The sequence below is a fragment of the Mugil cephalus genome, chromosome 14 (genome assembly GCF_022458985.1).
Source record: "Mugil cephalus isolate CIBA_MC_2020 chromosome 14, CIBA_Mcephalus_1.1, whole genome shotgun sequence".
NCBI classification, from domain to species: Eukaryota; Metazoa; Chordata; class Actinopteri; order Mugiliformes; family Mugilidae; genus Mugil; species Mugil cephalus.
In genome coordinates this window covers 21,302,363-21,316,359 of record NC_061783.1, presented here as the reverse complement: position 1 = coordinate 21,316,359, position 13,997 = coordinate 21,302,363, and the positions used below count along the sequence as shown (strand labels likewise).

Below are 13,997 nucleotides of genomic sequence, written 5' to 3'. Positions count from 1 at the left end.
TTTTGTTTTTTTTTTAATTTGAGAAGCAAGTCTGAAAGGTTATGTTTTTTCTTTCTGTGTGCAATTGTCACAAAGTAAAAGGTGAAACTCAATGAGGTACTAATGAGGCAGACGTTACAGAGGGAATGAGAAAAAGTTTAAGGAATAAAATGAAGAACTGCATCATCTGCACGCCGGAGCTGGTGTGATTTGGACTTTGGTAACAGACAAGTAGAGACAAACAGGTGAAGTAGGCGGGAACTAGGAACACCTCAATATGATAGATCTTAGTGAAAAGTGTCTCACACAGTGCAGGAGCTCTAGAAATGCAGCCAATCTGAAGTTGTTGTTCATCAGCTGGACACGCCTCAAAACATTTACAGAATGTAAACCAGGAAACAACTTTAAATGAAATGAACACAAAAACCAAAACCTGCCAACAGTTTGTGTCTGCTCCAACACAGTAAACAACATGAGGACGTTTCTGACGCTGCTCCTCTTCTGTCCTCCTGCATCAGCAGGTGAGATGTTGTTTGTTTTTATTTAACTATTAGTATTTATAGTTTTAGTATATATTAGTATTTATAGAGTACTGCATGTATCAGCTGTCAGGTCAAATCTAATAACCAAAAACAACAAGGTTGACTTACACTTACATTTACAAAATGAGTAAAATACACACACTTATCAAAGTTGCACACAATTAAAACTCATTCGTTAGGTTTTTGAAACATTTCATATTGATTTGAAGTTAATGCGCAGAGATGTAGCTCGTCAACAAACAAGGTACGTGACTGCTTGTGCCCCAGACCAGTAATTCACTTTAAACTATGCCACTACTTTGCCGTGTGCTAAGTTCAGTGATACTAGGAGACATTATTTACCTCGTTCAGTCCCATAACATTTCATGTGAACCTAAAAAAGAAAAGAAGAACCGGTGGAACAGGCAACAGATAACAGATGCTCAATAGCTAAGTGAATGCTACTAGTCGAGCCTTAACTACCATCATTATTTATTTTTTCTTTGTCACATTACGTCACTTGGCTCACAGAGTAGTGTGTCCAGCTCAAGTCTCCACAGGTCAAGACACCACCAACAGTCAACTTGTTAGCGTAGCTAGGAGGCTAAAAGAACATCAGTAAGCTAGCAGGTAAAGTCAGGCTATTTTTGAGATATCGGTGACAATGCTGGATGGGAGATGCTCCCTGGAAATCTTTACCTAAGTGCGGTCAAAGTTCAGGAGTGAAATTACAAGGTAAAATGAAGTGTGAAACTAAACACGTTTTAGAGACATGGCTTCACATTGAAATTGTGTTTCTCCTGCAGTGAAACACTCCTTGATGTTTAACCTCGCGACACTCTCTGGAGTTCCCAAGCGCTCCAGAGTATGTGGCCTTTAGGAAAGTGGACGAAGTCATGATGGTTTACTACGACAGCAAGAGGAAAGCACGAGAGCCCAGGCAAGACTGGGTTAGAGATCTGATTAAAGGAGACCCACAGCTGTGGGAAAAGATCACTCAGGAGTGCATACGTTATCAGCATCTTTTCAAATATGAATGCGACACTATCAAGCGGAACACAAACCAAACTGAAGGTAGGTTAATGATGGAGAATGAATCTGTAACACACATCTGAAGGAGGTTAAATCCTCCGGACTTCTGCCGCCAATTAAAGGTTCTAGTATAATGAAATATTTCAACAACTAAACAGTTAAACCAAGTATTGAAAGGATTTTGATGATCTTCTGAATTCTGATCTGTTAGGCTGTGGTTGGAAGTAAACTGTTAGCATGCTAGCCTGCTCAAGTAGACCTGCCTCATGTGTCACTCTGACAGATGGATTAGTGTGGAAATGAATTCTCCTAGGGAAAGAAATAGATCCTGGATCTGACTCTTGTTTACTCTCCCTCAGGTGTTCAGATTGTCCAGCAGATCATGGGCTGTGAATGGGACGACGAGACTGAAAAGATTGCTGCATATAAACAGTACAGTTTGAACAGAGAAGACTTCATTGCCTTTGATTTTAAGAAAGATACTTGGATCGCTTCACAGCCACAGGCTGAAACCACTAAACAGGAGTGGGACAGAAACAAGGACAATAATGATTTTTGGAAGAAGTACCTCACATCCTATTGTCCTGAGTGGCTGAAGATGCATTTAATGCATTGGAAGAGTTCTATGCTAATAAAAGGTAGAGTTGTATGTCCTGATGTGCCCGCTAATAGATACATGGGTTGACAGTTTGGCAGCATCTGAAATATCAGAGCTTCTTCATGACAGTTTTCCTCAATGTGACGTCCCCTCAGTGTCTCTCCTCCAGAAGACTCCCTCCTCTCCAGTCAGCTGCCACGCTACAGGTTTCTACCCTGACAGAGCCATGATGTTCTGGAGGAAAGATGGAGAGGAGATTCATGAAGGAGTGGAACATGGAGAGATCCTCCCCAACCATGATGGATCCTTCCAGATGAAAGTTGACCTGGACATTTCATCAGTCTCACCTGAAGACTGTGTTTCATCTCTCTGGTGTGGAGGACGACATCATCACCAACCTGAATGAAACACAGATCAGAACCAACTGGGGTAAGAGTTAAAAAAGATTTCATGTTTATTTTTTTTATTATTATTTTTAATAATATTTTTTCCTCATTTTCTTCTGAATGTGTGAACTGTCACAGATATTAAGATTCAACAACTTAGACTCTTTATTTATTTATTTGTACACATTTTTAACTTCTTCTCTATCTTCACATGATGTTTATTATCTGAGCAGAGGAACCCTGTGATGTGATCATCCCCGTCATCTCCGCTGTGGTTGCTCTTTTTCTCGTGCTCGTTGCCGCCGTCGGGTTTTCTGTTTGCAAAAAGAAGAAGAAAGGTGAGAGACTTAACGGAGCAGAGATGAGGAATTTAAACAGGTCTGACTTTCTTTGTGTCTCCATTTAAACTGTAAACCTACATTCTTCATCTTTCTTTCAGACAACTGCCCGACATCTCGTAAGTAGAACTTGTTTTTGTTCTTTCTTTTTATTACTGTTGACACCTTCCCAGGATCAGTGCACTCACTGTGTGTTTCTGATGCTACAGCCGCCAACAACGCTGAGCTCTCAAAGAGGCTGAATCCAGATGAACTCCCAGCGCTGAAGTCAAGTATTCACATCTACAGTTAATCTATATGTCCAGCACAAAATTAAGCAAAGAATTTTACGTTTGGGATTAAGGAAAGAAACTATGGAATTATATTAGTTCAAAGATGCAGACTTGAATGCTGTGCTCATGGAGCTACATTCTCTTCAACATAAAAACAAACATTTGCTTTGATTGTTTTGAACATGTTAACATAGAAACATGGAATCCACATGTCCGAATCTTAAAATGTGACACACGATTAAATATAGCTCAATACAGAAACCACAACACTTTTAATAATATGTCATTTAATCCTGTGCAAATCCAGTGTGTCATTTGTAAATCAAACCTCTGGTGGTCATAGAAAATGAGGTCATAGAAAATGAGTGAATGTTTGTTTTATTGTATGTGAATATTCTGTTGAATATGTGTTATGTGCAATGTTGTAAATCAGAAAGTCTGATTGGACCTTTTGTAAAGGTTGTATTTCAGTGACTTTTCACTATCGGAAAAAAATAATAACTAAAATCTATTGAAAACTGATTTTACGCTGTTTTTAGAAGTAACTGAAGTGGAAATAAAATGTCCCTAACCTTTGCTGAGCGTTTGTTTTGTATTGTGATTATTTTAACTTAAGGAAATTGAAAGACGAAGATGATGTAAAAATTGTTCTTCTTCTTAAGCGTCACATTTAAAAGACGACAACTTTAGCCCTGAGTTTGCGAGCGACCGATCACTCTGCAACAACCATCTGCACCAATAATATCTGCAACAGCTCAGTAAACATTCAGTATCATGCGGGTTGTTGATTGCGATCATGAAGCCGCCAGCATGTAAAACCTGAGATACTGTTAATGAAGGAGGTGATCATCTGCTCCTTTTCTAACCCAAATCCTTAGTTCAGAGGATAGAATGTGTATGCTACACAACAAAACTACCCAAAATGTTTTTGTAATTATTACGAAAGGAGCAAATCAAGCAGTTTTGTTTTGCTTTGTTTTGTTTTGTTGTTTTTTTTTTTTTTGCAAGGCAAGCTATGTAAGACAGAGGGTTATAAAAACATATCTCGATTAATGCGACTGAAATTCTAGTTCTTCCTGTGCAGGTGTCACAAGGTGAAAGGCAAAGCAGAACTACATCATCCAGTGTGTCAAGTTTTGTTCATTGCCTGAGCTGTTGTGTTTTGGACTTTAGCAGCAGACAAGTAGAAACAAGCAGCTTTAGATGAAACAGACAAGGACACAAAATACCCTCTGAACATACTGTAGAGAAAGAATCTAAAACATTAGAAATAATATGTGTGTGAAGTCATTCCACTTTAAAGCCTTTGTTCACCTGTGTGAAGGTGAACATCCCTCAAATATTCACAGAACGTAAACACAACAAGGGCGTAGAGCGTAAGATCGTCGTGACTTTTCAGCTCAGTTCTTCGTCTCAGGTCGTCACCAGCTCTCGACAAGATGAAGGAGCTAATGATTGTGCTCCTGCTGTGTCACCCTGTGTCTGCAGGTAAGACCATGGCTCGTATTTATATGTTCTTATTAGTTTGATTGTAATTACTGAACATGCAGCTGTTTGTGTTCCAGAGCTAAAAGTTTGCATGTACTCACAGATTAAACTGTCAGAGTCAGTGTGGCATTACAAACATATCCATTAAAATATTCAAACACATTCAAATTCCATTATAATGTGTGTACAAGCACGGTGGTGTTAAAACGCATTTTAGTTAAAAAAAAAAACAAAAAAAACAACAACAACAAAAAAACACACATGTTCAGTATGAAAAGCTAATAAAACAGGTCTGTTGTGTTACCCAGAGGCATGAGACTAAAACAGGATATTGTGAAATTGTACAGTTAAATAACTTAACCTCTGTTTTCCCTCCTCAGTGAAACACTCTTTGATGTTGTATTTCATGATATCTTCTGGAGTCCCAGACGTACCACACTATATTGTTGTGGCAGCTGTTGACAGGATTATCATGATTTATTACGACAGCAGCATGAAAGCACCAGAGCCCAGACAAGAGGTGCTGATAGAATTAAACGAATTAGATCCACAGCAATGGGAAGCGTTCGTTCAGCACTGCATGGACCATTATCAGCTCCTCAAACATGAAAGTGACAGTTTTATGCAACACTCCAACCAAACTGGAGGTACGTTACTAAACTTTTTGCTTTTTTTCTTATAGTTATTTTGGCCCAGTTATTCTATATGTTCAGCACAAAATTAAATAAGAAATTTTACGTTTGGGGTTAAGGAAAGTAACTATGGAATTATATAAGTTCAAAGATGGAAACTTGAATGTTGTGCTCATGGAGCTACATTCTCTCGATTGATTGTTTTCAACACGTAAACACAGAAACATGGAATCCACATGTCCGAATCTTAAAATGTGACACATGATTAAATATAGCTCAATACAGAAACCACAACACTTTCAATAATATGTCATTTAATCCTGTGCAAATCCAATGTGTTTCATTTGTAAATCAAACCTCTGGTGACCTTCCAGAGGACAAGCGGTCACAGAAAATGAGTGAATGTTTGTTTTATTGTATGTGAATATTCTGTTGAATATGTGTTATGAGCAATGTTGTGAATCAGAAAGTCTGATTGGACCTTTTGTAAAGGTTGTATTTCAGTGATTTTTCACTATAGCAAAAAAATCTATTGAAAACTGATTATACACTGTGGTTAGAAGTTACTTAAGTGGAAATAAAGATTAGACTTCAGCTAACTCTATAACAATAACAATAAAAAAATGTAAGTTCACTTCATGGGTGAGTATGAACGCCCTTAACCACTCCATAATTATTTGCAGGTCCTTAGTTTCATCTGTTTCACCTTGGCACAGCTTGACTTGGGAATATTTTCCCACTCTGGTGCTGAAACAGTCATTTCAGCACCACAGCCAGGTGGACAGCTCCATGGGGAGCCCATGTTCTGTGCCCCCCACACACCCACACATGTATCGCCTGTTATGCATTACACGAATGAGATTATAATTCAAACAATATGCAAATACGTAAACATTCTCAATTACTCAATGAATTTAGACAATAAATTAGACTTACCAAGCAAACACTTGTGTGCACTGTACACATGCATTCACACACAGCAGTTCACCAGTCCACAACAAGGGACATCTCAGCTGGGCCCATCAAGCAGAAACAGAGACAAAGCATCAGGCACAACAAAGTATTCAGGAATAAAAACTTAATAACCCATCCCTGCACAGCAGCGCCCTCTGGTGGGGCCTTGCTCCACTTGCTCCACGCCACTGTGCATGATCACTCACATAATAAGCATAGGATTTGGTTGAGTGAAATCATGTAATACTCAGTGTATGTTTGAACAGTGACATGAACCAGTTAATCTGACTGTCCTGGATCTCTCTCTCAGGTGTTCACATTGTCCAGGAGATCACGGGCTGTGAATGGGACGATGAGACTGACATAGTTGAAGGTTTCCTGCAGTACGGTTTGAATGGAGAAGACTTCGTTGCATTTGATGTGAAGACGGAGACGTGGATCTCTTCAAACCCTCAGGCTGAAACCGTTAAACAGGAACAGAACAGAAATAAAGCCAATAGTGAGTTATGGAAGGACGCCCTCACAGTGGTTTTTCCTAATGTGCTAAAGACATATTTGAGCCACTGGAAGAATTTTCTGAATAGAAAAGGTAAAGTAAACCTTTAAAACTGTTAATTATGTTGATGACAATAAATTACTGACAGTATCATTTCATGGAAGGAATTTTTTATACATTTATATCAGGTTGTACATTGTTACTTTGGCTTCTTATTAGTTTAGTAAATAACGAAAAGTTGACTAGAGTATGTATTCAAAACACATGATATCCAGTCTGATAATGACACCAAATGTCCTTCCCTCCAGACGTCCCCTCAGTGTCTCTCCTCCAGAAGACTCCCTCCTCTCCAGTCAGCTGCCACGCTACAGGTTTCTACCCTGACAGAGCCATGATGTTCTGGAGGAAAGATGGAGAGGAGATTCATGAAGGAGTGGAACATGGAGAGATCCTCCCCAACCATGATGGATCCTTCCAGATGAATGTTGACCTGAACATTTCATCAGTCTCACCTGAAGACTGGAGGAGGTACGACTGTGTGTTTCATCTCTCTGGTGTGGAGGACGACATCATCACCAAACTGGATGAAACACAGATCAGAACCAACAGAGGAAAAAATAAAAATGATGAAGGTGAGAAACACCAATAACATACACACGTTATTGATAATAATATAGTTTTTCCCTTTTTCTTCTGAATGTGTGAACTGTCACATGCTGTATCTGATGACTGCTGTCAGTTTATTTGTTCACATTTTCTTCTCTGTCTTCATGCTGTTTGTTTTCTGAGCAGAGAAACCCTCTGATGTGACCGTCCCCATCACTGCTGCTGTGGTTGCTCTTGTTCTCGTCCTCGTTGCTGTCGTAGGATTTGTTGTTTACAAAAAGAAGAAAGGTGAGTTGATGATTTTATTCAGACTGAGCTGAACTGGAGATGATGTTGTTTCCTCATTTTAACTGTGAATCTGAAAACTTTCCTTTTTATTTCAGATAAATGCCCGACGTCTCGTAAGTAGAATTATTTTTCTTTTTCCCCCTCACAATCTGACATGCACCTAGTAATCTAAATGTTTTTTGATTTTACAGCTCAGGACAACATGACTGAACTCACTGAGGGACTGAATCCAGACAAAGACAACACCCAGCCCACAGAGAAGTCAACAATTCAAACCTCCACTTAATCAAACTCAACATTTTTCATTACTGTGAAAAAAAAAAAAAAAAAAAAAAAAAAAAAAACACTACTACTGCAAGAAGGACAATCTTAACAATCAACAATTAATTTTCCCGGAATCTTTCTATGAAGATAAATAAGAAAAGCTGAGACATTTTTTTGCACTGTTATTATTATTATTCTTTTATTGTACATGTTTGAGTATTTCTTGTGTATGCTGTATCAACTTTTTGTAGAAAATCATATTTATGTTGTCATCCAATAATAATTAAAATTATTGTCAGATGAAAGTTTAATTATTTTTTATTTCTTTCTGCTACACTACTAATAAACACAACACAAAACACAACTGTTTTGGAGGCACAAGAGAGACCTACACAATGTTAGGAATTATTACTCCCTCTAGTGGAAGGAGAAATGTCAGGAAACAGGAGAAGGAGCAAACTAATGATTAACCACAACACAACGGGGCAGTTCTATGGAGGAGTGGTGGGAAGAAGGTATAAAGAAAGGTTCAGATCTGGGAGATGCTGATTCTACTGACTCTATTCTAAGAAGACTGAGACAGGACCAGGTCGTGTCAGGTGTTATATTCAGTTTCTACAGATTTCTAACTGCTACAACAAACCACAGAGGCTGCTTTCTCTTCCAGGTGGGACAATAATAAGGTAACGATAAAGCAAATGTAAAATCATGCTGGACTCTGATTTGTGTCGTCATAATATTTTACTGTGTTGCAGGAGTGTTTCAGACTTTTAGAACAAGTTTCGCTCATGGTCATTTAGGTCTGAAGGTTTATGGAGCTGAAGAAAAGACATAGAAGTGAATCCTTAGAATTAAGCATTCTAACACTGAAGGTGTTCTTTAGGATTAAATGAAAGACTGTGATCCTTAACAGTAGTATCAGTATCATCAGTGTCAGGTAGAGGAAGAATTATGAAAAATAATTCAAGAAACAGATATTACACAAACTCTTCATCTGGTCTGGATCCAAAGGTTCAAAGTTTCCTTGGAGTCATTCTAGCATAAAAACTTAATTATTTCTCTGCTGCTTTGTTAACTCTTTCAGTTACTTCCCCCTTTGCTTTATTCATTTTCTTTTACTTTTATTATTAAAGGTAAAGAGGTGAATATATCTCCACCCAAACTTCCACCTGTTAGAGTGTATTCAGAAAACTTTATGTATACAGCAAACTATGTCATAAATGTTGAGCAGCAGGATAGCTTTGTGGACGAAGGTGGCCTTCCTCCTCTGAGTCCTGCAAGCGTGGCAGCAGAGCCGAAGGGGAGCCACCAAAATGCTGAGTGGAGGACGTGTGAGGGGTCTTTGGTGATCTTGTCTGCTAAGCTGAGTGTTCTGACAGACAGGCCAATGGTCTCTGAGCACACTGAAACACTGCTCTGCAGCCGGTTTCTGTTCTGGAGGTTGATGGAGTGGAACCGTCTGGTTCTGGGGAAATTAATGACTCTCAATGAATCTATAATAAAAGTCAGTAGAATGTCTCCAAAGGTCATCGCTGCCTCCTCCTGAGAGTCTGAGAGTGTTGGAGGAGAGTTTCAGCAGGTTGTCAAAGATGATGTCCAGATATTTAAACTCATCGACTAGTTTGACTGGCTTCCCACGAATGATAGTTGTAACTGCTGTAACTAGATCCCTCTGCTTCTTGGAGAAGATCGATTGTGCTAAGTGTTTATCATTGGCAGATAAGAAGTTCTCAGGCTGCTGTTGAGGTGACATTTCGCTCTATGATTTTGTTGTCAGACTTTGTTAACAGTTGTCCTTGTTGTGATTTCTACTCTGACACAGTTCGTGCTCACATCAGTCACCTGCCACAGAGATGAAGGAGCTTGTTGTTCTGCTCATTTTATTCCCTATCGCTCATTCAGGTAAGAACAACTGAGACCTTGTCAAGGATTAGTTTGTTTAGTGGATATTGTTTCATGTACAAGTTGGGACGACACAATTAATAATTAACTCCTGTGTGAGTGCAAGAGAGGTCACATTTCAGGAATACAATAAAAGCAAAACAGTGTGGTAAAAAGGTGTGTACTGTTGTAATGCTGTTGAAACATTAACTGATTTTGGTTCAAGGAACTGTTGTAAAATGATTCATTTAAATCATTTAACTTCTGTTTTTCCCCACAGTTAAAAACTCCTTGATTTTGTATTTCCCAATATCTTCTGAAGTCCCAGACGTACCAGAATATATGGTTGTGGCAGAAATTGACGGAGTTATCCTGCTTTACTACGACAGCAGCATGAAAGCACCAGAACCCAGACAAGTCTGGATGGCAGAATTAATTGCGGAAGAGCCAGAGCAATGGGAAATGATTTCTCAGCAATGCCTAAACTATTATCATTCCCTCAAACGTGAAAGGGACTTCTTTATTCAACACTCCAACCAAACTGGAGGTATGTTACTGAACTTATTTTCACCTTGTATTTTCTTTCAGTCACTACCCACAGCTCATGACCATAGGTGACAAGTGAAACAAAGATAGAGTGGTTAATTAAAAGCTTTACCCAACAGCCCAGCTCCCTTTTCACCATAACAGTTCAATACATCACCCGTATTACTTCAGCCCACCAAACCATCTGTCCATCTCTTGCTCCATTTTGCACAGCCTTGGCAGGGTCCAACACTCACTGAAAATGTGCTTCCTGTACTCCCTCAGTAGCCCCAACAAAGTGCCCTAGGGAACATGCTTGTAGGACTTTCTTCTTTGCAGTATCCAGGAGTAAGCACCCCACCCCACCACCCCTCACTCACTTTCTCACTCAGGTCTTCAGATGTTCCAGCAGATCATTGGCTGTGAATGGGACAATGAGACTGATGTGGTTGATGGCTACAAGAAGTATGGTTTGAATGGAGAAGACTTCATTTCATTTGATGCGAACACGTTGACGTGGACCTCTTTGAACCCTCTGGCTGAAACCGTTAAACAGGAGCTGGACAGAAATGAAGACATAAACGTGTACTGGAAGAACCTCCTCACAAAGGTTTATCTTCTTTATTTAAAGATGTTTTTGAGCAGCTGGGACAGATATCTGAACAGAAAAGGTAAAGTAAACTATTAAAACTGTTATATTGACAATAAATTATTGACAGTATCATTTCAAGGAAGGATTTTCTTATGCATTTCCTTATGATAGTATATCGTCTTACTTCTACTCCTAATTAGTTTTACTTATGTAATGGAGTGTTCATATTTATTAAGGACAGTTCTTTGACTACTTGTTACTGAAACGTTCACTACACGTTTGTATTCAAAACACATGACATCCAGTCTAATGTCATCATCTGTCTCTCCCTGCAGATCTCCCCTCAGTGTCTCTCCTCCAGAAGACTCCCTCCTCTCCAGTCAGCTGCCACGCTACAGGTTTCTACCCTGACAGAGCCATGATGTTCTGGAGGAAAGATGGAGAGGAGATTCATGAAGGAGTGGAACATGGAGAGATCCTCCCCAACCATGATGGATCCTTCCAGATGAAAGTTGACCTGAACATTTCATCAGTCTCACCTGAAGACTGGAGGAGGTACGACTGTGTGTTTCAGCTCTCTGGTGTGGAGGACGACGTCATCACCAAACTGGATGAAACACAGATCAGAACCAACGGAGGAAAAAATAAAAATGACAAAGGTGAGAAACCCAAATAACATCCACATATTTATTTATTTCACAACGAATCCTAGGTGTTAATGCCGGTTCTTCTGTGACTCCACAGTTTAATCTCCTTTGAACACATTATTTGTTTTCTGAGCAGAGAAACTCTCTGATGTGACCATCGCCATCATCGCTACTGTGGGTGTTCTTGTTCTTGTTCTCGTCATCATTGCTGCCGTAGGATTTGTTGTTTGCAGAAATAACCCAGGTGAGAGAATCAAAGGAGCAGAGATTAGGAGTGTCAGTCCGAAGCTAAATTTAAATGTGCACTAAAACTCAAAGCAATAAATGGCAATAAAATAATTCTGAAACATTTTATGGGTTCACATGAAAGGGATTCATTTACCAGATGGTAAAATAAGACTTATCTTCAGTTAAATTTTAAAACTGTAGATATCTTCATTTCGGACAGTTCCTCAGCACATTGCAAGTTCTTTCTTCCATCTGACATCTGGACTTATTAAAATCTCTTATTGATACTAAACATAAACAAGATTTTTATCTATTATTTCAGTGTATGATCAGTAGACTAAGTGTGTGCTTTGAAAATTACAGTTCCTGAGAGGATGACTGAACTCACTGAGAGACTGTGCCGATCGGCGTCGAGGTGAGGACCCAGATGCAGGACGATAGATGAGGCACGAAGTTCAAACAAAAATATTTAATAACAAACAAAAGGCGCTGCAAGCATGGCAGGAAATACAAAATCCAAAAATCACAAGAAATCATCAACATGACGTGGGAACATGGAACATGGTATTAAGACGACGCGACCAGGAACAAAGGGGAAAGGCGGGGCTGAGGGATGACAAGACACAGGTGAGACACATGAGGACAATCAACACAGGTGAGACCAATAAACAATCAAGAGACAAAGCAGCACAAGACAGGAAATCTACAACTTAAAAAAAAAATAAAACAGGAAACACAAAACATGATCACAAAATAAAAGACAGACAGACCGTGACAGACTTTGAACTCAAGTAAAACCTGGAGAGAGTCGACTGATCATTCATCCAGATCATTCTTCAGTCGTGTGAATGCCCCCGTCACCTTTTGATTTCAGCTGGGCCCCTGTAACTGATGGTAGACCTCTGTCTGAGGATCTCCAAGTTCATTCTGTCCTGTATGCTGATAAAAGGTCAGCAGTGTACTCAGGGCCACAGCCACGGAGAGATTTAAAAGTAATCAATAAGGCGATTCTAAAACATACTGCAATAAGAGTTATTTTTTAAAAAAAAGTAGAGACATTTTATACACCATGTTTTGTATTTTTCTTTTTTTTTAATTTAGTTTATTTAGTTATTGAATTGTACTTTTGTATTGCGTATTTCTTTCTTGTTCTTGCTACTGCAATTGAAGTTTGTTCAAATGAAGAAGCTACATTTATTTGTATGTCTCAGCATACGCTCTTCTTGCCAGTTCATTAGGTAAATTAGTGAAAACATTCTAATCTTCTCTTCATGACGGTTCTGGTATTTGTTGTTTCAAGAAACTGAGAAAGCTTTGGACTCAACTGTGTTTTCATTTTGAAGGTTGGAGTTTGGACAAAGAACAAGACCAGTTCCACCATAACCAGTTTAGGTTTAGTGTAGGTGTTGTTCATCAGTGAAACACAATCTAAAGTTTTTATCATAGTGTCCACCGGAGCTCAAACTTTTCCAACAGCTGCAGCTGCTGTGCAGGTGGATGACAGTGAGATAATGTGCTGCAACAGTGGCCACAAATAAGTAGAACCCAAACAGGACATGATCTTACAGCTGGGGACAACATGACTGAACTCACTGAGGGACTGAATCCAGACAAAGACAACACCCAGCCCACAGAGAAGTCAACAATTCACACGTCCACTTGATCAAACTCAGAGACCACTTTTCATTACTGTAGAAAACACTACTGCTGCAAGAAGGACAATCTTAACAACCATTTTCCTGAAATCTTTCTATGTAGATAAATAAGAAAAGCTGAGACATTTTGCACTGTTTTGTTATTATTTTTTTTTTTTGCTGTACATTTTTGTGTTTTCCTTGTGAATGTTGTATCAACGTTTTGTAAAAAATCGTATTTATGTTGTCATCCATTAATAATTAAAATTATTCTCAGACAAAAGTTAAATTATTTTTTATTTCTTATGCTACACTATTAATTAAATTTGAATATTTGTAATGAAGAATCACACATTATTAACAGATGGACTTCAGTAGTAGCAGTAGTAGTAGAATTGCTTTATTAATCCCAAACTGGGAAATTTCACAGATAGACTTTAATGATCCACAAGGGAATATTTTTGGTCACACTAGCTTATTTGCACATAAAAGAAACACAAACCACAGAGGCCCCTCCCCTCAAAGACCCCCCACTGACAACATCTTGTTTCCAGACTCAACAGAACAACCATGTCCATTCTCTGATGAGTCACAACTGTTTTGATGGCACAACAGAGACCTACACAATAGTAGTCA

At 38.9% G+C, this 13,997-nt stretch overlaps 2 protein-coding genes and 1 pseudogene across 3 annotated transcripts; all 3 read left to right on the top strand.

Moving 5' to 3' along the window:
* Positions 1-90: 90 nt before the first annotated feature.
* LOC125019727 lies at positions 91-3,467 on the top strand (annotated as a pseudogene).
* A 1,018-nt stretch (positions 3,468-4,485) lies between these two features.
* On the top strand, positions 4,486-7,917 carry LOC125019693 (major histocompatibility complex class I-related gene protein-like). The gene is made up of 7 exons (XM_047604653.1): positions 4,486-4,614; positions 4,995-5,261; positions 6,511-6,789; positions 7,005-7,328; positions 7,489-7,590; positions 7,686-7,703; positions 7,782-7,917. Exons 1-7 carry the CDS (start codon positions 4,566-4,568, stop codon positions 7,874-7,876), a joined length of 1,134 nt encoding a protein of 377 aa, XP_047460609.1. The 5' UTR covers positions 4,486-4,565; the 3' UTR covers positions 7,877-7,917.
* A 367-nt stretch (positions 7,918-8,284) lies between these two features.
* Positions 8,285-13,648, top strand: LOC125019705 (major histocompatibility complex class I-related gene protein-like). 2 transcript variants are annotated; one of them, XM_047604667.1, is made up of 7 exons: positions 8,285-8,521; positions 9,677-9,756; positions 10,016-10,282; positions 10,653-10,931; positions 11,188-11,511; positions 11,636-11,743; positions 12,091-13,648. In XM_047604667.1, exons 2-7 carry the CDS (start codon positions 9,708-9,710, stop codon positions 12,144-12,146), a joined length of 1,083 nt encoding a protein of 360 aa, XP_047460623.1. In that variant the 5' UTR covers positions 8,285-8,521; positions 9,677-9,707; the 3' UTR covers positions 12,147-13,648. The 2 variants fall into 2 exon arrangements, with proteins under 2 accessions (XP_047460623.1, XP_047460622.1); XM_047604666.1 differs by having other exon boundaries at positions 8,285-8,537.
* The last annotated feature ends 349 nt before the right edge of the window (positions 13,649-13,997 follow it).